The following is a 25422-nucleotide window of genomic DNA, read 5'->3' on the forward strand; positions in this document are numbered from 1 at the left end:
CAGGCGCAGGCAGCGAAGACGCAGGCGCAAAGGAGGGGTACCTGATGGGAGGGGTACCTGATGGGAGGGGTGGGGGGCCCACACTGCGCAGGCGCAGGTGGGCCCTGGGGAGGTGGGGCCATAGGCCAGCCCAGAAGAGGCTGGTTCAGGGCGGGGCCAAGTTTTGCGAGGTGCGGTCTGGAGGAGCCACTCCAGAGAAGGGGGGCTCAGAAGGAGGAGGGGTCTAGAGGAACCGCCTCAGAGGAGGCGGGCTCGGGGAGACGCGGGGTCTGGGGAGGCAGGGTCTAGAAGGCGCGCTCTGGGAAGGCGCGCCGCAGAGGAGGCGCGCTCTGAGTAGGTGCTGGGAGGTGCTAAGCCTGTTCCTAGGAGATACTGCAGAGAAGGCGCGCTAGGATGGGCGGGGCAGGTCTGAGACTGGCTGCCTGCCTCTCCCAGGATTCCCCCCTCCCCAAGCACCTCCCACCAGCCTCCAACAGGCAGATTCATTTCATGCAACAAGAGCAATCACCCCCAGATCCAATCCCCCCACCACCACCCCGCGCCTTCCAAGACTAAGCAAACCAGTTTCCACAAACTGTTGCTGGACGCCAATTCGCGCCACCACTACAACTATACCACCACTTCAATCAAGCGCAACTAGGCAAGGCAGCCCGCTCTGCCACCACCAAAAGATTTTTTACGCTCAAGTCAGCGCCCTTCTACTCCACTGCCATAGCAGGAATGGTGTGGGCAGAATGTTAAACACTAATTTTTGCCCAGGGCTCCATTTTGTCTAACAGCACCATCATGCAGAGAACCGTCCTGTAGAAAAACATAGTGGGAGCCATTCCAAAAGGTGTGTAAGAGACAAAGGGTGGGGTTCCTCCAAGAAGACAGAGTAATCTTACTCTTCAGTTCATGTGCACTTCAGCTGGTTTCTTTGTAGCGCAAAACAGTGCAGCTTGTGTACCTCTGCAGCTGTTATTACTTTGTAGCGCATTTTAGGTGTAAATTGTTCCGCAGCTCATGTACCTCTGCGGTTCCTGTCTTGGAGCGCAATGAAGCGCTGTTGTGCTAATCGTTATCATTTTTGTAGAGCTGATCTTCTACAGCTCAGATTTTGTAGCGCATTTAGAGCGCAAATCAGTCATCAGTCTGCGGCTCACATATCGTTGCAGTTCATACTGGTTCTAGCGCAAAGAAGCATCCATCAGTCTGTAGCGCATTGAAGCGCCCATCCATCCGTAGCGCATTTGAAGCGCTCATCAGTTTGTAGCGCATTTGAAGCGCCAATTAGTTTGTAGTGCATATCACTTTGCAGCGCATTTGCAAATTGGTCTGTAGCTCATGTCCGTCTACAGCTCATGTTTGTCCGCAGCTCATATGTGTCTACAGTCCGTATCTGGACTTAGGTTCTGGAAATCAAAGCCCTGAAGGCTTGGTTTCTCCATGCAGTTTTGGGGCACAGCCAGTGAAGGCGTGACAAGGTGTGCGTGGAGACATTCCAGGCGCTACTCCATCTCCCGCAGCTTCTGATAAGAAGGGGGAATGAATGTGATCTTAAAAAAAAAAAATAAACATCCTCACCGCATACTCACCACGCGAGGACTCCTCTGCGAAGACACTAAGGATGGGGGTCCCACACCTGTGCCAGGCGTGGGCTCCGCTGGGTGCTCGGCAGCCCGGAGTGGCTCCGGACGCGAGCCCGCTCAGCGGACCTTTCGCGAGGCTCGGTGGTCCCTCTCCGCTGGTCTCCTCAGGTCGTAGTCAGGTTTCTTCGACACACACCAACCGAAGTTGAAGCGCGTGTACCGAGAGCGACGACTGGGAGCCTTATATAGGCTGAACGGAGGAGGGGGGCGCCAAATCCCAGCGTGCTTCGCGGGTTAGGGGGGCGGAGGGGGGAGCGGGGGCGGAGGGGATGGGGGGTGGGGGGTGGGGGGGGGGGGGGGGGGGGGGGGGGGGCGATGGCCACGCTACACTGGCCCGCCGCTAGAGGGAGCACGGGATTAAGGAGGGGGTGCAGGATGCTGATGCTGAACTGGCCAAGCTGAGAGGAAAGAAGAAAGGGAGGGGAGTGGAGAATCGAGGACGGCCGGCCTAGGCAGGCCAAGAATGCAATTGCCCTGGTGGTGGGAGCTGGGAGACCCTTGTGCTTGGACGGGACAGTGTCGGGGGACACGCAGGATGAGCCCCGCAACCACTGGCACCTTCTGGCTGACAGGTTAGTGGCCCGCGCGCGACGGGAGGTCCTGGGGCCAACAGGCCGCCGCTTCCCCATCCCCCGCCCGGGTTTTGGGTACCCGGGTGCATTTTCTGGGCATCAGCCCCTCTTGCTGCGGAATCCCCGGTGCACCCCTCCTCCAGGACGCCCCGCACCCCACTTCCCGGGCCCTGTACGTCCCCTACCAGGCTTGACCCCTGGCCTTTTTTCTCCGCGCCCCCTACGGGCCCCTCCCTGCCCAGAGGCGCCGAAATTCCATCTCCAATTTCCATTCCCATTGCTCCCCCACCCCACCCCCAGCAGTCCTGGTGGTGAACCTCTCCCGATCCCTGCCTGAAAGAGCTGGGGGTCGTTGACCATTTGGGGGGGGGTTGTGGCTTACCCCGCGAATGGGGCTCTGCGGCCCAGAGGCGCGCTGTAGGAAATGGGTGTCAAGCTGCGCCCCCCCTCTACACAAACGCATCTTTTTTTCCTTTTCTTGAATCCGATCTGGAGAGAACACAAAAATGTGCATTTGAAACGCCTAATTCTCCCCTCTTTCTAAGAGAATTTCTCGGCGACGAAAATCTCGTTTTTCTTAGGTTTTGCGGAGCAGGGAAAAGGAATCATGAAACGCTAGGAACCAAACAGGGTGTTGAGGTCAGGGTTAACCTCGGCTGGGGGCCAGAGATGCTGCAAACAGAACGGTTTGCCCCACCAAGTGCACTATTTCGAGAAAGCAAAAACAATTAGAAACAGCTGTGGATGCCTCCAGTGTAGTTGGCGGGCTTCGGAGGCTCCCAGCTACGGCCTTGTGGTGGTGATTACGAGGTTTACGCAGAGACCTAGATCTCTCTGCAACATTACATTTTTCTAAATCTTGTAGGGTGAATGAATACATTTAGTCACGGTTACCGCACGTTTAATCCTTTGAAGCGTGTCGCCGAGATTCGGCCGCAAATATTTGTGTATATTTATACGTATAAACATATATATTTTACGTTAGAGAAAATCGCAGTGAGTTACAAGACTTTAAAATACTGGAAGGAAGGATGCTGGAAAAAAAGCCTTAACGTGGGTTTCCGTTTAAGTGCCTCAGAGTGTTACGCACTGAGGAAAGGGACAATCTGTTGATAATCTTAGTAAAAGAAGTTTAAAATGAAAAACCAATTGCCTACAACTGAGTGAGATTCCTGAAACACAGATGAGACACATTTGTATATAAAGGCTAAAACTGAGCATATTTCAGTAACATTGCTACAGATTATTTTATACATAGAGGATAGATAAGAATTTGACCCATTGTAGGAGGATAGATAAGAATTTGACCCATTGTAGATGATACGATGGCAGAGATCTCACTTAAAGCGAGCCTTTCTAGGAGTAAACAGAACTGTAGCACATTTATTGAGATTCTACTTTTTAATCAGAAATAAAATGTTGACTATCAGATATGTGAATGAATGACGTGCAGATTTCCAACACTGAAAGATATTTTTCTAGGAAGTTGGGTGAACATAATTATACTGTTTAGAAGTGCCTAGTGCCTTTTAATGTTTAGGATGTTCACTCTTTTCTGCAATGTAGAATTTCAGGATTTCTTATGTATGCTAGAGTACTGTTCTGGTGACCACCGGACTGTCAAATTCTTAGCATTTTTAATCCAGGAAAGTTACTTCATCTACTTGTTTGTTAACTGATAGACATTCTTTTTTCTAAAAAATGAAATTAAAAAATAGTATAGGTGATAGAGAAAATTCAGGTTTAAAAATCTATCCCAAGACTTTTAAAGTTTGAACAAGTTTGAACCTATTTGAATTTTTATTTCAAAATGTTAGACAGGATTTTTTTTGGTGGGGGGGGGGTGTGTGGAAAAAAAACAGCTTTAGTATTATCCTTATCATAATAAAAGTAATTCCTATTCATTGTACAAAATTTAGGGAAGAAAAACTCCAGAAACTGGGGGGAAAAAATCAAGAAGAAAATCAAGATCACCTGTAATCTCTTCATCCTGCGATAACCCCAGTAAACATTATGGGCTCTACTTTATCTGTGCATATATATGTGCCTAAATAATATACATTTTTCACAGAGTTGCACGTGTATAATTTCTAAAAATTGAAAATGGGATCAAATTAATTTCCTCCATTTTTTTCTCTTCAAGGAGCCTTAACTATCTAAATAACATTAAATTTGCAGAGTTTTTTTTAAAAGGAAATAGTATTAATTACTTTTTCTAATTAAAATTTTAAATGAACAACATTGGTACGGAAATATTTAAAAGCAAAGAATAGAGAGTTTCCTCTGATCTCACTATTCTAACATACACATAGTAATCATTTGTTATATTTCCTTGTGTTTTTTATTCTTCTACATATGAAATAATTTTTGCTCAGAAATAGATTTTTCTAAGGAAAAAACAACATCAGTAGATAAGTAGTTTTGATAAAACTTTTTAATCTAAAGCAGCAAAACAATGTTAAACATAAAAACAAAAATACAATGTTAATAGATAAATACTTGAGATAACATGTTACCTAAAACAACAAAACTACATTTAAAACCACCCCCCAACTTAATAGACAGGAATTTAAAACACTTTCTTGACATTTGATATCATGAGTGAATTTTGGATTTTCTCAGATATTTGTTCCCATTATTGTTTGTTTCTTACCCGTTTTGCACAAGATTACATGCAAAGCAAAAAGAGGTGCTAATGTGCATTATATAGTTTATCAAATAATAACTAGGCATTGTATCTAAACATTTTAATCCATTTTTATGAGAATTTCCTGTGGATCTATGAAGCTGTTGATTTACCACCTGTATTTTAACTTCTAGTGTAGTGGGAAAATTGTATTTAAAAACAAAGTGGGATTTTCACTTGTCAAATAATAGCTAGAGTTTCTAATTGGACGTTTTATTTATTTAAGACAATTTGCCATGTATCTGTGAAGCTGTTGATTTGCCTTATATGTTCAGCTTAATTTCTTGGGTGGTGGGAAAATTGTATTCCAAAACAATAAAGTTGAATTTTCACTTGTCAAATAATAACTGGACTTTCTAGTCGGACATTTTATCTATTTTAGATGGCAGTTTGCTGTGGCTCTATGAATCTGCTGATTTACCACATGCATTTGACTTACCTTTTAGTATATTAGGAAAAATTTATTTCTAAGCAAAGTAAAATTTTCAGCTGTCAAATATTAACTGGACTTAGTACTTGATCATTTTATCCATTTATTATAAGAGTTTGCCATAAATCCAAAAACTGTTGCTTTACCTCATATATTTAGTTTAAATTCTAGTATGGTGGACAAATTGTTTTTCTAAGCAAAGTGGAATTTTCACTTGTCTCTCAGACATTGAAAATTAGCAAGGGACAGTGAGAAAACCGATGAGAGAGAAAAGTAACACGTATCCAGTTTCTAGCACTGGTTTTCACTGATAAAAACCATGCTCCAAACAAAGTGTTGAAGCATTGAAGAAACCCTGACATGTTAAAAAATTCTCAATCAGATATACAGATTGGTTGGGATTGTAATAAGTGCAGTATTTATGGATCACATTTTCTCCAAAATAACCAGCTACTTTGTTTCTTTTTCTTTTTTACTAACTGTCCACACTTACTCTATCTGATCCCTTTTCTTAAAAAACTTACCGTTAAGTCAGTTCTAAACACCGAAGTGTAAATTCCATTGTTGGTCTTATTTCCTACTCTTAGTGTAAAAAGGACTGTAAGTGAATAGATGACATGGGTTTATGTGTCCGTTAGAGATTCTTGGTCTGGAGCTCTGTTTAAGTCCAGAGCTTCACAGAAATATTAACATTGTGATTTTTTTCTTTCTATCCTTTCCAATCCCTCCATCAGAGACAGAGAGACAGGCATGATAGAAAGACAGATACACATGGGTAGGCAGATAGACGGACAAACATGGACAGATAGACAGACACTTGGGCACACACACATGCATGACATCCAGGCTTTTTCTAAACTTTAGGATCCAGTTCTCCAGTTTGCTATCTCCCTGATTTCTAAAAATATTAAGCCAAAAGCATCAGTGCATAATTCAGAAAAGGAAGCTGGTGTTTCTAAAGATCAACAAGTATTTTTCAGGTTGGTAGAATCAGATAGAGTCTCAATGCTCTTAAAGTTGTTCCACGTGAACTGCTTCCGAACTGCTAACAAGCAAAATTCTGTCTAAGCAAAATTCAGTTTTTTTAAACAATGTAACTATAGTAAAGACAGTATTGAATAAAAAACAATCTCCACCATCTGACACTAGAAGAAACATTTCCATTGATGTTCCTTCCCTTCTAGTCTTTGTTCCATGTGCATATATATTTTTACATGACTATAATTTTAATATGTGTAGATTTTTTACACTTTGAAAGATAAGTGAATCTTGCTTTCAGCTAAGCATTTGTCAAGGCTTCAGGATGCTCTTGTGTGTGAGATGCTGTGTTAGACTAGCAGGATTGCTTTGTGAGCATGAGGCAGGCTGAGCCAGTACCCACCAGGTGTGGGGTTTACTGGGTTTGGGTCTGGGAGCAGTCCCTCGTGAAGGATCACAAGTCTTTGCCCTAGGTCTTCGCTTTTTCAACATTTTTATGGATAACTGTGATGAAGATCTAAGATGCTTGCTTTAAAACCCATGGTTGACTTGAAAAAAGGTTAACTGTTACAAATAGATAACAGAATTTAGAGCTAACAAGGTTTAAGTAGGCTGTAGTGCTATTCAAAAATATATTTTATAGCAGTAAATGCATCATAATTCATTGGTGTGTAAGGAAGGAGGTGACTTTACATGGTGGCAGTTTTTGAGGAAAAGGACAGTTAGTATGAACTGGTGGCATAACATGGCTACAAAAATATCAAATTTAGATTCCGATAATAGTGTAGTGTCCATATGTCACAAAAATTAACAGTACCCTGCTCTAATTAACCACATCTGTAGTATTGTGTCCATTTCTGGCTGTCACGTTTAAAGAGAGACATTGACAAAGTAGACAACTTCCAGAACAGTCTGTGGGGATGGTGAGGGGTCTGGCAATCCTGTCATAGGAGGTATCCTCCAAGGGTCTGGAAATGTTTAGCTTGAAGACTAAAAGTAGACGTAAACTCCCTTCTGTCTGCTTCAGAAAGCACATCTAGCTGCAGTGGGTGAAAGGCAGAGATGGATTTCAACTTGAGACCTTTCTAACAGTGCAGCTCAGGAAGGGAATCAACTTAACACCTTTACTTGGTCTCTTATAAAATAAAAGTATCAGAAATATTTACCTTTCTTGTAATGAATATTTAATTTGAAGGCCATAATAACATTTTAGTGTAGGATAGCAAAGATACTTGTGATGGAAACATTTTATTTTTTCTGATCAACTATCTAAAAAGAATAGTCCTATGTGTTGCAGGTTGATTTCTTACAACTTGAAAATAGCTGCAACAGGACATTTTAACACATTCTTTCCTCCCTTCTCATTTCATTTCAAACATGAAAAGCTGTAGAAGTAAAGTTGTTTCCCCCCCTGCAAATTATCCTGGCTTTACTTGCTTCCTAGAGTTGTTCCTTTCGTAGTGTTTCTTGCTTGCTGAGAAGGGGCTTCTCAGGCAGAGTGGCTGCAGATGCCTTGGGGGGCGCCCTGGGTTAAGGGGGAGTGGACCGCTGCTGGGCAGCTGAGACCTCAGCTGCTGGAGCCTCTTACTCAGGGGAAATGTGGAGCCATTCTCCCTTCTGCAGTCCCCGCCCCCCCCCCTTATATGTCCTTGCAATACTTAACAGTTACAATTTTTAGCTTTTCAATAGAAAATAAAACCTTTCAATGAAAAGGAGCTGCTGCCCCTGTGCTCTTTTAACTTCTCTTCCTTTCAAGTTAGCCTCGTTTCTGACTGCCAGTCTTAGCGTTTCAAACACGTCTCGGGACAGATTTTTCTTTCCTCTTCATCTGCCTATTGATTGTTTATTTTGATTATCATCTCTAACTTTGAAAATGTGATTGCTCAAAATTAACTTGTAGAGTATGCACACAGGACCCCACTTCTAAGAACTGATAACCTGTAACACATCTGACTCCATAGCAACGATTTTTATGCCCCTGACCCTTGAAAACTAAGACTCCGATGAGAAATGTGAAGAAAGAAGAGAACATTCTTCGGTCATCTTTTTAAACCAACTTTTTCCTGCCTCTTTTACTCCTGCCTATTCTCCCCACACCCAGAACTTTCTCCTCCACTCAAATTGTTAGGTCAGATATATGGGCAAGCTAACCTTGACTATGTGAAGTGTATTTTTAATGTTGAACAAGTTTCTCCTCTTCTTATTTTCTCTATCTTTTATAAAAGTGTCGTGCACTTTTGTGGGATAGTAGTAATACACCGGGCAACTTGTGATGGCTGGGTTCCCAGTTGTTGAAGATGCCACAGGCGTTCCTGAGCTAAGCTCATATTTCCGAGAGAGAAATGCTCAGCGATGAGCGTCTGGCTTGTCAGCGCTCACGCACCTGATCTGCGGGCGGCTACTTGCAATTCCTTGAATGCAATACTCGCTCCTCTGCTCCTGGGTTTGGGAAGCAAATGATCTCCAACGTTTAAAATTTAAAACTTCAAGAAGTTATCTTAGGAAATAAACAGGTAGCCTTGAAACATGAGTTGCTGTGCTTATTAATGTTCTGTTCTTGCAAAAATCAACATATTAGTAAAGCTGAAGTGCTGTTTTCTTCTTGGGTCGCTTTGGTAAAATTCTTATTTTTCGTGTCTTCATCTAAGAATTTCTATGCACTCTTTATGCGATCGCGGTTTAAATGTGTCTTATCACTTAAAAAGCGCTCGTCTTTAGCACGTCTCATTTTCTACTTAATTGCCTTGGACTAATCAGATTTTTTAGACCAGCTCTTTGGCATTCTGTACCACGGGAATCGACACGGCATCTGTTGTGACACGGAAGGCAGACTTTTTCTCTTCTGACAAATGAAGCCGCTCATTTCAAAAATGTTTAGGAGTTAGGCAGCTCCAGTGTAAATTCTTTCCCATTCTTTAGCTTTTCACTCATTCATCTGGTCACCACTTTGATTATTATGGAGATTTGGGGTTCACTGTGAATTTGAAAGAAGAGATCGCAGTTAATTTTCCTATAGCAGTTAAAGTGAAATATTTTAGTTCCTGATTTCTTCAGCAATAGACATAGAAGTAAAGTTGATTTTTTTACTTTGGAATGCAGAAGAAGAAAAAATTAGCCCCATGGTTTTTCTTTTTTTTTTTTTTCTCCTTAGCAAATTGGTGTTTTCTCACTGTGCCGTAAAATGTCTGTGGCTCTTCTGTCCTATGAAAGAGTTAAATCAGTGTAGCACCTTTAACATCTTTCATTTTTTTGTAGTTATAGAATTGATTCTAATCAAAGGCCAGTACTGCAGAAGTGGAAACAGAACAGGTTGCTACATGTGCTTATCAAAATTTGAAATGTATGTTATTTTTTGTCTAGCCGTTTAAATTCTAGTTTAGTTTACAAATATACTCCTTTAAGTGATGAAAAATAAAAATATAAGGACGTTTATTGTAGGATTGATAGTAATAATGAAAAACTAGAAAAAAAATTGGGTCATCTTACTAACTAATACTTTTTTCATTCATTTGTTTTTTGAGTATTGACTGGTTTTGAGACTGTGTTAGATGCTGGGGAATACACTTTCCCAGCCGTTAGGGAAGTTTTACATTAGCGGGGTTGACAAAGATTAATCAATTAATCACACATATAAATGTGCCCTCAGAACTATGATAAGTGCTACAAACACTAGTAGAATTTCTAAGCAGGGGATTTGGCCAGACAGGGGGATTAAGGAAGGCTTCTCTGAGTAGGTACTCAGATCTGAAGGATGAGTAAACGTTGAGAGAGGTGAAGAGGAAAGGTATATTTGAGGTCAAAGGAAGAGCTCTGTAGAGGCCCTGGGGCAGGTTGCCCTGGCAAATAGAAGGTGTTGGAAAAAGTCCAGTGATGTTGGAGCCGGGAGAGAAGGGGAACTACAATATGAAAGGAGGCTAGATAGGGGGTCAGGGAGCAAATTTTGCCGGGTCTGTTAGACTACCTTAAAGAGTGTAATCTTCATCCTAAAACCAACGGGAAGTCTTTGGAGGGGTTTAAGCAGGACTTGATCAAATTTGCATTTCAAAAAGAGCACTTTGGCGGCATTGTGATGAAAGGATTGGAGGGGTCAGAATAGAAGCGGTAGTTCGAAGGCTACTTTACTAACCCAGAATAGAGATGATGACCTCCAGGCTAGGGTGGTGATGGGGAAATGAAGATAGGAGGGATATCTTGAGGGGTAAACAGCAATCGGAGTGGGTTGTGGATTGAATTTGGGGTGGAGAGTGACAGGAAATATCAAGCGTGATTTCTAGATTTCTGTTGTATTCATGAGAATGAATGGTGATACCATGCTCCTGATGAAGAATGCCAGAAGAGGACCAAACTTTAAGGGAAAGATCAGGAGTCCTAGTTTGGACAGGCTGAGTTTGAGGTGATGATAAATAAATTATGATTGAGCCACACAGCATGAAGCTTTGCAGTCTTAAAATGTGATATCATGTAAACACGTTCAAGATATATGCTAAGGGAGAAAGTGTGATCACATTATGTAAAGAAAAGCATGGCGTATGTGTGTGTTTATATGTGTATGTGTATAAACGTACGTTTGCATATGCATAGAATATGGAAAGATGCAGGGATTAAGAGTGGGTACCCTCTGCAGTGGCATTAGGAGGATGGCATTGGAGGGGACTTTTATATTTTATACCCTCCTGGTTATACTCTTTGAATGTATTACAATGAAAATGTGTGGCTTCTATAATAAAGAAAAATAATGACTGTTTCAAGTAAAGACCCATTAGTATATTATTGTTATATTTTTTATTTTGAGCAGAATTTTTTCCTACAGTTTTGCTTCCCTAACCCAGTAGCTCTTAACCACTTTGCCTTTTAATCCTTTCCCACTAGATTGCACTATTAGGCTAGATTTCACCGTCTGCATAGTATTTTGTATTCTAACTTTCGCTAATTTTATTAATTTCCAAAAAGTCCAACATTTTGCAGATGAGGACATTAAATTGTAATGGTGCGTGTAACTCCTGCATATATTATGTATCCCATTTTCAAGGGTCCCACTGGTGCTCCTTACGCATCTAGTGTTTCTCAGATAGAATATAGATAGTACCATTTCCGGGCAGTGAAAACCCAGTACGTGCCTTGGTTGGGCTGTTTGAGCAAAGGTGTAAAACTCCGAAGAGAAGTGGATAACCCTCCCTTCTCCATGAACTATTCTATCAAACCAACACTTTTTTTTATCAGACATTTAATTTTTCATCCAGTTTTGATATATGTAATGCAAAGTCGAATCTTGTGTCTGTGCAGTTTTTGCTTTTGTTGCATTATTTCCTCAGAATAAATACTTAAAGAGTTTGTGAGAGTCAGAGAGTACAGATATCAATATAACTTGCTTCTTTTTATTTTATTTTTATTTTTTTAACATCTTTATTGGAGTATACCTGCTTTACAATGGTGTGTTAGTTTCTGTTTTATAACAAAGTGAATCAGCTATACATATACATATGTTCCCAGATCTCCTCCCTCTTGCGTCTCCCTCCCTCCCACCCTCCCTATCCCACCCCTCTAGGTGGTCACAAAGCACCGAGCTGATCTCCCTGTGCTATGCGGCTGCTTCCCACTAGCTAACTATTTTACGTTTGGTAGTGTATATATGTCCATGCCACTCTCTCACTTCGTCCCAGCTCACTTCCCCCGCCCCCCCTCCCCTGTATCCTCAATTATAACTTGCTTCTTTTCACACCTGGCTTTTGCAGCTCTCAACCAGTCTTCCTTGGCCGGTACTGGGAATGAAGACTTGCTAAGATGCCGTCTTCTTAGCCCTGTGAAGTTTGGGGTGGTTGGAGCCCCTGGGCTTCTCCTTCCGCTGGTGAGCAGCCTCTAGTATTTACTGCACTCTGCCATACAAATATCATTTTTCATGTGTCTCATGACCGTGAAGAAAAAAAAAAAAGAGTGCTATATTCTATAATGCCAACTGTAGTGACAATAGTTTTTCCATTTGAACATCTATTTTTAAAAAAAAAAAACACATTTAAAGAAATCTAAAATTTCCTTCATATCAAGTGAAGAGTAAATGTAATAATAGCTTATATTTTTTGAGAACATCATTGTGTGCTAAGCACTCTTCTAAGGGTTTTAAGTGTATTATCTCATTTAATATCCACAATGCCTCTATGAAGTGGGCACTGTTCTGGCCCTACCAGATGAGTAAACTGAGGTACAGAGACATTGAATAACTCGCCCAGTGGAGAAAAACTGGGATTTTGAACCCAGGCACTGTGTCTCCAGAGATGCTGATTTAAACCCTACCTTTCTGTGCTCCCAATTTTTATTTCACTCTAAAGTCTAAAATCTTACCTAGCTTGTGCTAAAATTATAAAATTCTAATAACTTTAAATTATATTAATTACTTACGTTCTGCCCTGCCAGGCTCTTCTGTTTTAACAAAGTTTAGAGGCTTCTCATTCTGGCATTTTCAGTTTGAAGTCTTGCTATTACACTTCTCTTAGGAATATTTTTTTCTGACTCCCTTTGAGGTTGGGGTGGACAGTTCTCAGCAAAGCCATTTTTTTCTCCATAGATTCCAACTAACCTTTTAGCTTTCCTCTTTTAATGAATTGTGTGTGTGTGTACATACGTACATAACACATAGGATTAATTCTCATGGGTATTGCCTCCTTGCTAGCTGTTTCTTATCCAGCAGTCAGGGAAAACTTATTTTTTTCTAGAAAGAAAAGTAAGTTGAAGAGGACCTACTAGTAATAATAATAATATCTCAAATTACTTAAGAAATATACAGTTCACAGAGTGCTTTCCCATTTAACCATTTGGGGATCGTACTGATGAGTAGATAACGGGGACTTTGAAGTCAATCAAGAAATGGGTTCAAAATCCAACTCTGCTACTTACTAAGCATAATGACCTGGGATAAGCTACATAATTTCCTAAGACTTCTTATCCTCATTGTAAAATGGAAGTAATAATACCTGTTTCACATAGTGATGATGTAAGGATTAGAATAGTTATGTATAAAACCTTTAGTGCCTTGTACTTAGCACTCAAAACTTGGTAGCTAATGATAATGTCAGCTAACGTTTTTTAGAGAGAAAAATATAAAAACAAGATTTCAGCATAAGAGACAATTTTAAAAGTATTAAGGATAGTTGCATAGAAAAGGGAAGAGAAAATGTAGAGGGCAAGGGAGAGCCATAATGACATGGGGAATGATAAGAGAAGGGAAGAGATGTAGGCGACATGAGCTGTCTATCCTATTTATGAAAACAAAGTCTTTGTCCCCTTTGAGTGAAATAGGAAAAGAGACAGATGAAACAGAGGACAGAGAAAGACTTGACAGTTTGGTTCTAAGGTGAGTGTGTCAATCAGATTATATTTCATCTGGCATATTCTGCTACTTACTTGGACAGTGATGTCAGACTAAATTATTATTTATTATTTCTATCCCTTGACATTTTGATTAGCTCATCAGCAATCAGTCACTATTCACAGCTCTTCAATTGCTTTTATTAAATAGCAAACCCTTCCTCACTAAGTCAGCAAATTATTCAGGTTTGGGAGAGTCATGTCTCTTCAGAGAGTGTTTGCCCCAGGCCAGATGAGATGCAGTCATGCTGCTACAAGACTCCGCATGAATCATGGAACCTTAAGACAAACTTTAAGGATTGAATGGTTTCTAGGGAATTTAAGGGCATGCCAGTCACCATTGGATTAATTCAGGCTTTGATGAGTTTTGAGAGGGAGCATTGAGGAATTGGTTAAATTGTATACCATGCTATGCTAGCTAATTGTGTGACTGTCTTCTTAGTCTGGGCTCTGTAAACACAAGATTCATATTATTCTTTGCTTTTGTGTTTATGAATTAGAGCAAAACTCATATCCAGGTACAAATGTAGCATAGATTATCATGAACCCAATGAGTGCAGTGGAGTTCTTTCAGGATTTCTGAGGATGGTCCATTATCTTTGGAAGGAGTCCAAGAATCAGTCTATACGGGCTGACTTTATTTTTTTACATACTAGATTTAATCTTGAAAAGTAATGTATAGAGTAAATAGTTTCAAAAATTGAGTCATGTTTTCCCATCCTAAGGAAATTTGTTCTCATAGAAAAAAAATGGTGTGCTCCTTTTCTAATGAAAATTAAACTTATTAAAATACTACCTTTTTTTCCCCAGTGAGTATTCTGCATTTGTCAATGTACAGATTACAATAATTTTCTTTACAAGAAGTTAGCTAAGTGGATCCATGATCTTGGACACACAGTGAAAAATAGATATTTCAGTGTTACTGAGATTTCTCCCTCAAGGTGTGGGACTTGAATGTTTAAGCAGACACATTATCCGTGGTGTTGTGTCTTGCCTTTATTGACATTGTCTGGTGAGTAGAGCAGTAAAAAGTTGTCTTTTTATTTAGATTTATTGGACTGTGGTCTCCTGTGGTCGAAGTAGGACTTTAGAGGGATCAATATAAACTTAAAAAAATTGAATATGCTCAAAGCAATGCCAGCCTTAAAACAGAGCTATATCTGTGAGATGTGTTTAAACTATTTTACCCTGCCTCTATTTTTTAACAACTGAGGCACCAATCACATTTGTCTTTTGAATTTTGAAATTCTTGTCTGTAAAAGCCAAGTAGGCTGCACTTACACAGGACCTGGAAAGCATGAGCAATGATACGTTGGTTCACCCGGCAAGGATGTGCAGTGACATTAAATCTTATGGGTTAGTGAGGTTCTAAAAGCCAGAGTATAAGGCAAAAAATTCCGTAGACTTAAGTTACCCTAGTAAATCCTTTGAATTACCTATGAAGTACATTATGTGTAGTTTTGTGTGTATAACTGAACAATAATTCTTATGCACAGCATGGTCTGAGAACCACTGGGCTAGAATAAAGGAAGGAACAAAAGGGGTGCTGTCTGGACACCCAAGCCCTTCTTTCTTTATGGTAACTCCCCAATCCATGGAAAAGTGGAGGATTCTGAAGCGTGCCTGCTTGCCTGCTTGCCTGCAGGGTTTACTCCATTCTGCTGTTCGATGAAGCCTCTATAACCTTCAGACATGTTAACAGATCTCTTGGTTTTGTATGGATTGAACTAGACAGTCTACATGAAAGCACCTTGCTCAGGACCAGGTGATGTGATGGATTTAAATGTTGCTTGTCAGGTCCACATATATACATTGTTTTTTGAAGAGTTGTAGAGAAGAATTTGGCCACTTGCTTCCTGTCTTTCTAGGTTGAGATTTCCCGCTGTACAGCAGTGACTTTCATGTTCTTGCAAATTGGCTGCACCTGTGGGCCAGTTGGGGATAAGAGAGAGTAAAGTTTTCAGTTATAAGGTTAGCCCTACGTTTGTCGCATTTGGTGTGACTTGGCTGAATACCCTATATGCCCTTGGGTTCTGTAGGTCTTCTGTTGGTCTTCTAGAGTTCGCGTTTGTGTGTGAGAATCACCTGATGAAACTGTGTAACCCACCTACCTAGATTCTCCATGGTGGAGTCATGAATATGTGTTCTAAATTTTTTTATTTTGTAGTTTTTGGGGTGTGTGAGAATATGTATTTTTAGAGAGCTGCCCAGGTGATTCTTATGTAACTAGCATGTTGCCTTTGGAACCCAGCAATTAGGAAAACCCTTGGAGGTGGGATATTTTGCCACAAGAGGCCATGAACATTTCTGATCCATTTTAGCTTAAATTATTTAGGAAATGACTACTGTATTCTTCATCCAGATTTAAAAGGACATAACTTCAGTTCTTAGGTGAATCAACCATTTATTAGGTGAATCAGCCGTAAGATTGGTCTTTTAGTAGATATAAAATTAGTATACTTAGGTTTACATAATTTAAAAATTCAATACCAACCAACTCATTTATTCACTTGGGGTGCTAAGGCCTTTGATTTCCACTCCCAGGTATCACTGAAATGATCACCTGAGGTTTTGTTCGATTGTTTATTTTTAGTAACTTGGGTTTTGAGTTGTATCCTTTTTTTCATTTTGGAAGGGGACTTGGTATTTCTCATAATTTAGTTTAAGTTTAGAATTTTACTCAGAATTCAGTTTGAGAAGGAAATAACCATTTCACCTCTGATTTACTAGGGTGAGGAGCTCTTTCAACATTAGGTGTCCTGTACCCCAACAAATGTTTCTCTCTTCACTTGTCCTTACTCTCTGATTCATGAAGTATTTTCTTTATATGCTTGTATAAAGCATATATGCTTTGTATATGCTGTACAATATACAAATACATGTATATTGTATGTTTCTGCTTGGCCCCACCCATTCTAGTTTTTCTGGGATTGTGTCTCATCATTTATGTTCCTTTTCATTACACCTAGTCTCTTTCTCTCTCCTTATGTGTTTTCCTCAGCTTATAAACAAAATTTGTTTCCCTACACTAAAATAAACAATCTTTGTCTCTACCTTGCTGCTCCTCAGTCTGCCATATCATCTTATCTCTTTGCTTCCCTATTCTGGCCAGTGTTCTTAAAAGATTAACTCTGTTTGTTGCATCTACATCTTGGCCTTTTGCTGTCTGGCTTCTACTCTTACCACTTTATTGGAACTCCACTTTCAAGGAGTCACCAATAACTTCTCCCCTTTCACATCTAGCAATCTTTTCTAAGCTCTCATCCTCTTTGACCTTTTTGCAGTAAGTGAGGATGTTGATCACACTCTCCTTTTTGACAACTCTTCCGTTGACATATGTATATGACACTTCAGGCTCAGTTGTCCAACCTCTCTGACCGCCTTGTCTCTTATTTCTTTGCTGAATTATCCTCTGTTTTTTGCTATGTAAATGTATTTATTAACATGTTCTTCTGCCTTTGTTGTCCCTCCCACTTTTCGTGCCTTCCTTCTTGCTATATATTTCAACCCCAGAAGTTAGGACAAAACTACGGGGTACACCCTGGGGGATTTGGGAACTGAGCTGAACTCAAAGGGAACATATCTGAGATGGCTAGAGGAAGGGAGAATGAAATGGTGACCCAATGTTGTAGTTAGGAAAATGGTACCCAAATATCAAGTCTGGAAGATAAGGATGAAAAATGGGAGAGTAAGCAGTAAGATTGGTAGTTTGGATGATTGGAAATAGTATTGGCAAATAGGTCAAGAACGTGAATGTGTATCTTCTCCAGATCATTTTGTACCTGACAGTCTAATGCGTGTTACCTGAGAGCATGATCTCTTTAAGGAATTGCACTGGGGCTTTGGCTTCAATAATCATTTCTCTGGTGATGAACTTCAAATCTGCATCCAAAGCTTGCCTTTGATTCTCCTGTGAACCAGAGCTCTATTTCCATCTTCTTCTTAGGTGGTTTCACCTGGATATCCAACTGGTACCCTCACATTTAACATATCCCCAAATACATTTGTCATCTTTCTACTGAAATGGACTCTTTTTTGGCATTCCTAATATATCACTGTTCTGCGTCATCCTGGATCAAAACTTCAAAGCCATTATTCTTTTTTAGCCCACATCCAGCAATTTGAGAAGTACTGTCAATATTCTCTCCCATGATGTCTTGTAACTGGCCCCACCTTTACTCTTCCTTTCTTCAACCCCTGATTATGGGCTGACTGCTACTCTACACTCCAGAGATAACCCCCTATTTAGTATCCACTGACCCTGATTCTGTTCATTGCTGCCAGTGTAATGTTTCCAAAACTCAACTGTAAATTTCAAAGACGTTTTAAACTTATCACAACATTCCTAGCCAGGGAAAATTGCTTCCCCTCTCAGTGCTATTGTAGCAGCTATGCTTTCTACCACTGTGTGTATATGTGTAATTGCTATGCGTATACACTATATTATATATTACATATACATTTTGGTACATGAATTATCAATCCCTATAGATTGTAAGCTCCTTGGAGGGCAGGAACTGTGTCTTTACTTTGTATCCCCATATATTCCTTGTATTGACATGCAACAGATATTTATTGAATGGAATTAAACAGCTCACTGGGGCTGGAAGGAATCTGATACCAGTTAATATGTAGTAGGTGATTTGTGATAGTCATTTTAATTTGACATTAATTTCATTTTTTGTGCATTTGTTTTATTCTGAAAAGCTTTTTTATTAAGCTGTGCTGATGGCATAAGTGGAACAGTTAACTGGAAGACCAAACAGGCCAACAATTTTATTATCAGCAGAAAAATGACTGCTGGGAAGAAAGATGGTGAGTTTAGGTTGTAAATCTAAATCCTTTTGGGGAGTCAATTAAATGTCCGCTTCCAATAGTCCTTTTGCTTTTTTAGTCATGTGTGGACTTTTTTTTTTTTTTTGATAAGTCAGTCTGAAAAAAATCAAATTTTGTTTTCCTAATCTTCTAAAGCTTCTGATCCTCTGTGTTCTTAATCCATTATTCTCCAAGTTTTTTTCCTTTGCTGTAGTTTTCCCTTTTTTTTAACCAAAAATAATTCTTGTTTTTAACCTATTGTTGCCCCTTATCCGGTCACTAGCTTGCCACTTATGAAAATTGTCCCAGTGTGGTTATTATAACAATTTACTTATAACATTGAAAAACATTAAGAAGTACATTTAACATAAATCATTTAAAAACAGTATTTACGTAACCTTAGAAAAATGGTCATAAAATATTTTGGCTAGTTGTGGATGATTTTTTGAATGATTTTTGTTGCAAAACCAAATTGGTATGTTTGCTATTAACTAATTAGATGGCATTTGTTTTCTATGGAAAAGATAGCCTGACCCTTGAATGATTGATTGTCCTTCTAAATTTTTCTTCCCTATCTTTAATGTGTTCATTAGCAATATGTCAGGACCTTTGAAATAATGCATTTCATCAGGGAGAAAAAGACTTACTTAATAACCAAAAGATTAGTTGTTTTAAAAATATCAATTATCAGTATGAGCTTTCACTTAATATTTCTGGATTACTTGTCTTTATAATCCCTCTTAACCGTACCCTCCCCCCCCACCCCTACACACAATTTGGGGTATATGTGGTCATGAACAGAACATTAGCAGAACAGTAGCCTAGTCTCCATAACTTTGGGGTAACCAGAATATCTATTAAAAAAAACAACAGTTTTAAAATATTTTGAAAAGAGCAGTAATTTTATGTGATAAAATGGCCTTACTGCCATATAAAACTTTCTAGGTATCTTGTAGGAGTGATTCCTGGCTTACCTCATTTTCTTCTTACATTTCTGAGTTGGGGGTCACTGACTTTTTTCCAGCTAGCATCAAATTATTCCTCAGCTAGAATCTTCTACTCCCAGATCTGTTTCACAGTAGGACCAAGGCTCCCAGCATCTCTTCTACTCTGCTGTCTTTGAAACAAACCCACAAACACCTTTGCATTGTTAAGGAATTTTCATCTCTAATATAAAAGAAAAGAGTTTTATAACAGTAAACTCTCATGAAAAGTTCACAAAAAGTTGTTTTCAAAAGCACTAGACTCACTTGTTCTAGGATCTAAGCGCATCATCCCACAGTCCTTTCCCCACACCCTCCTTGGATATTCTCAAGGGATTTTCTCTGTTTCCTTCAAGGGAATCACCCCCGACTACCTTATCTGGGCTGCTCCTTAATCAGGCTGAGGGCCTTCGGCTTCTTCGGCACATCCACTATTCCTGTTTTCTTTTTCTTTTATTTATTTTTGGTTGCGTTGGGTCTTCGTTGCTGCGCACGGGCTCTCTCTAGTTGCGGCGAGCGGGGCTACTCTTCATTGCAGCACAAGGGCTTCTCATTGTGGTGGCTTCTCTTGTTGCTGAGCCCGGGCTCTAGGCACATGGGCTTCAGTAGCCGTGGCATGCGGCCTCAGTAGTTGTGGCTCGCAGGCTCTAGAGCGCAGGCTCAGTAGTTGTGGCCACGGGCTTAGTTGCTCCATGGCATGTGGTATCTTCCCGGACCAGGGCTCAAACCCGTGTCCCCTGCACTGGCAGGCGGATTCTTAACCACTGCACCACCAGGGAAGCCCCTTCCCATTTTCTAATCTTACCAATTATGGCCCCAGATGGCCCTCAGTATTGCCATCTGCAGTTTACTTCTGTCATCTCCCAGGGATTTGGGACCTGCCGTGATTCCTGCTGCCTCACACGAGATCACTAAAGACCCTTCCTCTGGACTTCACACTATTTTGCACTAAATTGCAGTCTTTCCCTTTTCTTCAGTTTCTTCTTTTTAACGTTGATCCCTAGAATTTCTGTCCTCTTTAAGCGTGTCCCTCCATTCCTATTTGATTTTGCATAAAGGTACTCTCTAACCGGCTGTCAGGCGCAGCTATGGTGCTCTTCTTAGTGAAATGTATTCCAAGGTCTTTACCATAGCATTCTCTAGAATCTCCATCTCTTCCTTTTTCAAATTTCATGCTCCCTCTGGACCTCAAACTGATTTTCTCCTTGGAACCTGAGCCATAACTGTAGTTCTCAAAATCGAAATGATCAATATATCTTGAGGTAACCAGTTCAGATTATCGCATTCTCTTATTTCCTCAGTTTCTCTTGAACTCATTCTTTTGCTTCTACCTTCCTGGTCTCCTCCTCTAATTTAAATCCTATCATTATAGTTCTGCATTATTAAAATATCTTACACAGAGAGTAATGAGTTTACTTTAGTGGGTTGTAGTAATGTAATGGACAGCCACCAAATGTATTACCTCATGTTAACAAATCAACAAAATACGTAACTACCCTGGGTTCAAGTCCTGGCTCTTCCTCTTCCTAGTCCTGTAAGCTTGAACCTGTCATTCAGCCTCTCTGGGTTCAGTTTTGTTAACTATAAAATGAAGGACTGAACTTGATTTTTTGCATGCAAACTCCGATTGATGTTATCTGTCAGGAATCCTGGATTGAGTAGAATGCTGAGACCATATCCAAGCAGGAAGTAATGCAATGATTTGTCTCTTAGTAGAGAAAGTTATTTGGCACGCCCTGCCAGGATGACATCTAAAGCCCCTTTCAACTGCAGTGTTCTATGAGACCAAGTTTATTGATTACCAATTGAAAATGGTTTGCAACCACTTTCCAGCCGACATTTAAGAAAAAAACAACAAAACAAAACAAACACATGATCATTCTATGGAAAAATCAGGATATTTAACTCTAGTATAGAAAAATGGTTTTCGTAAGTGGCTTTGGTTGGGGGGAGGGGAATCTCACAAAGTAACCTTTCTGCTTCTTGTAGAAAAAGATCCAAGTAGTGGTTTCTTTTCTACCTCATGTAGAGAAAAGTGGCCTCTTAGAGGAGTGAAGTTTTAAAAGGCAATTTAATACCTTCCCCATGATGAGCTCTACAGCCCAGGTGTGGACTATCTGTGACTGAAATAAAACAATAGCTGACCACTGCCCAATGAATGGCCTTCAGTACTTTGATGTTGAGTAAACTTAAGGGGTGAAGGGTAGACTGCCGAGAAAAGCTTTTGACTCTAAGCCAAGATTTATAAAGCTGGATTGATAAAACACAGGGTAAATTTTAAAGAGGAAAAAACAAAAACAAAACAGGTTGTGTACCTGGCTGCATATTGATGCCTTTCAAACTATTTTTCTACAGACATTATCTGGTCTAGTAATTAAATTTCAATTAGACTATAGAAATAACACATTGAAAAATAAATTAGGAAGGAAACCATAAATATATCAAGCTCTGAAAACCCTGAAATGAGTTCTCTTGGTGCAGAGATATCAAGTGGAATTCATCTCTTATAATCAATTCCCATTAATTGGTAGCAGCTTCTTGGAGTGCTGTGTATACAGGGGCTCTGAGCGTCATAAAGAGCTTTTAGCTGTTAAAACTATAAAAGAGAAGTCAAGTCTTATTTTTTTCTGTCCGTACTTACAGTTTCTAATTATCAGAGATGATCATATAGTAAAATAAGTTTTCAGCAATTGTATTTTTGTGTAACTTTCTTTTTAATAATACTCCAATTCTTTAGCAGAGACCTGGTGTCTCTTCTGTAAATAGGATTTTAAGGAATTGGGATACCTAGTTGCTTAGGCAAAAGTTTATTTTAAAAGCTGTACCGGATAAGTGGCTATTCAGTATTATCTTTGTATTTTAAACATATTTAAAAGTCTTCTTCATCATTCTTATCCAAATTTTTTTCAAATAATACTTACTATTAAGGCAATACTATGAACAGTTGGAAAATATGCACTGTCTTATTTAACTAATTTGCACTCAGTTAAAGCACCCTTGTCATGTTTCCCAATGAGTAGCTTACGTCTTAAAACTCTCTGAACACGAGAGACAAATTAACAAAATTGAAATGCTTTTGGAAATGGGCTTCAGCTTCTTATTAATAAATTACTTATTTTAGTGTGTTATGTTCTTAGGCTGATTTAGCTATTGCTAAGGTTAATAGATCACTTAATCAATAGATCTCTTCGTTTAAATTATGCAGTATATTTCCCACACATCAAATATGTAAGAAATTATTTTATACAGCACATTAAATCCCCTCCTTTTGATTTGGCAGTTTGTTTACGTAACATATGGGTTGAATTAAGACTTTCTGTGGTACACTTATTTATTTCTGAATGCATTTAATACATAGAGTTTATGTTGCCACCTCCTCAAGTAATGTCTGTCTCCCAGTTATAGTAAGACTTTCAGAAGTATACTGTGTCAACTAAGAATCAGGAACTACACCACAAAAGGGTCTCTGGGTAGCAAAAATAGATGCAGCAAACGCAGGCTCCTGTTTTTCACACCTGGCAGAGCCCTGCGTGCGTTAAGACAGTACAAATTTGTTCTTACTTTAACATGCAGTCCCACCTCACTTGGTAGCCTGGTTTCTAAACCTGCAGCGGATTAATAGCAGCAAATTAGAAGGGATAGAGGAGCTGTTACAGGAAACATGGATAACAATGAGAAGTGACGGCTGACAACGTGTCTACAGATGAGAAAACAGAAAATCTGTAAAACACACAACCATAAAAAGCATTAGCAGACGGTGACCCGCTAGTGCTACTGGGATCGGTAAATGACAAGGCAACCAAACAGTCCATAAGGGCATGACTGTATTATAGAGGGAAGTGCAATAATTGATATGCCAAATGATGATCTTATGCCATAATGAAGAAGGATCAACCGCTGAGCACTTTAGAAAACTCAGCTCTCTAAAATGTTTCCTTCGTTGGGGTTCCTGCTAAACTGAGATTTTACTGTATTCTCTCAAACTGCAAAAATTAGAAAATGATGATGTAAGTGGACCTTTTAAAGTGATTAATTTGTTGATAAAGCATCTGTGAGAGAGAGATCACCTTGACGTGAATACTGAATCCTTTATGACTTCAGAGGAGAGACTTTAAGACTTAAATCTAGCTGAGACTTGTAGGGTGTCACACTCAGCAGCCAGTTTAGAGTCATGTCCTTGTTCTTGATGCAGAAAAAGGGCTGATAGGGGTTCTCCGGACTCTTTTTGTAGAGAGTGGACTTTGTATGTGCTTGTGCACGTGCATATGCCATTAAAAAAATCATTGTGATAAGTGTGAAGTGTTATGCTCTAGATTCGTTAGCAATGCACCACCAAACCCTTTCAAAATTTGATGTTTACTAAACACGTACAGATTTGCTTTTGTTTTTAAGTAATTGTAAGTAAGCACACAAATGTGCACCCTCATATTTTCATCTCAGTGTTGCTCCCATAGGGAGAGAATTCCAAATGGACTATTAATAAAGGAAGACAGGATGCTATTTAACTAGCATGAGGTCCCACTTTATTGCTACCGCCATCACCGTCTGTTACTTGGTTCTTGGCTCTCTGCTGTCCCATAAGATACATTTTCGAAAATGGTTTGTAGTTTCTATGCCTTATGATTAAAACATACAGGGAACAGTTTTACAGAAAGATTTTGGTAGCATGTTAACAAGGAATATTGGACCTGCATTTAGGGAGGGTGAAATATAACCCCGCCACTTGCCCACATATCCTTTTGCTCTTTTCAACTCAGATATGTAATTTTTCCTGTAAAAAATGCCGTTATTTATGACTGTCTTCAGTTTTTAATCTTTGCAAATCTAGCTACCCTTGTGGTTTGAAGATGATGTTTTTGACCCCCCCCCCCCCGTGGGTTGGACTTTTGGTTTAATTGTTTTGCCCATTAATGGTGATGGATTTGCACGGATTTAGCCACAGACTGGTTTCTAGTTTCATTTGTATCCAGTGGCATGTGTTTGCAGAGGTAATGGATTTGCAGCCCTACACGATTGGAGAGCCATGCAATACACAGAGCAGCCAGACCCTGTGACCTCAGCTTGATTAGCAAGGCACTGTATGCTTGTATATTTCAGAGACTGTTCAGAGGTTTTTTTTCAGAGATGTGTATTTCAGAGATTGTTAAAGTGTTTCAATTTCATTTTCAAGACTTTCTTTTAGGGAAAACAATATGCCTCAAGCTTGCTGTTTGTGAGTACTACCTAGACATACGTGAGTGCAACATGTGTTCACTGTTAAGTAACAGACTTTTTTGGTGTTAGTGCAAACCCTATCAGTATTGTTTATATCGCTCATGTTTAGAACAAGAGCCCATAAGTCTGAATTCTCTGTGTCACTTTGTTGCTTTTGAAAGGAAGCTAGGTGTAAATACTGCCCAAATAGCCTCTGTTGAAGAGCTATTTGTTTTTGCAAGTAACAAATGGGAAAGGTAAGGTAAAGGGCACTTCTCTAAAATGTTCTGCGGGTGCCCATAATTTAAACTGATGCTACAGAAAGGAAGTCTTATTTTCACAAACAAAACATAGTGGCTTAGTCATTTTCCATTTCTAGATGATGAGTGTGTCATACATCTGTATCATGTTTTTCTCAAAGTGAATGGCATACTATACTTACAGTGAAGCAGGCTTTACTGCAGAGTTGCCAAGGTAACTGACCAGCAAGTATGCAGTTCAGCAGATTGCAGAAAGGCAGTTTTACACATGAATAAAGAAATGTGCATGTAATCTTAAAACCCAGGGGGGCCATGGTAGATTGTGGTTTGGCTCTGTAGATTGTAGAAATGTTGTTTGTTGTTTTTTTTGTTTGTTTTGTTTTATGAAAGCAGAAAGTGAGATGTTCTACACTAGTCCTTGAAGTGAGGTAATAAACAGTGACAAGTACCCTTTTATGGTTCTATTTTAGGCCCTGCCATGGGCCATATAGAAAATAGGACCATTTCAATATTAT

The 25422-nt window shown here is 39.8% G+C and overlaps 1 protein-coding gene across 3 annotated transcripts in view; it reads left to right on the plus strand.

Moving 5' to 3' along the window:
* The window catches only part of SGCE (sarcoglycan epsilon), a 69519-nt gene continuing 44097 nt past the window's right edge, over positions 1–25422 (plus strand). Inside the window, exons 1-2 of one of the 3 annotated variants that reach the window (XM_029234154.1) lie at positions 1984–2203; positions 18364–18471. In XM_029234154.1, coding sequence (XP_029089987.1) covers positions 2095–2203; positions 18364–18471 — 217 coding nt within the window. In that variant the 5' untranslated portion in view covers positions 1984–2094. Of the gene's footprint in view, positions 38–1983; positions 2204–18363; positions 18472–25422 lie in introns of those variants that run through there. The other 2 variants (XM_029234156.1, XM_029234155.1) reach the window with 2 other exon arrangements.

This window comes from Monodon monoceros, unplaced genomic scaffold (assembly GCF_005190385.1).
Source record: "Monodon monoceros isolate NGI ecotype Baffin Bay Population unplaced genomic scaffold, NGI_Narwhal_1 Super_Scaffold_2, whole genome shotgun sequence".
Taxonomy (NCBI): Eukaryota; Metazoa; Chordata; class Mammalia; order Artiodactyla; family Monodontidae; genus Monodon; species Monodon monoceros.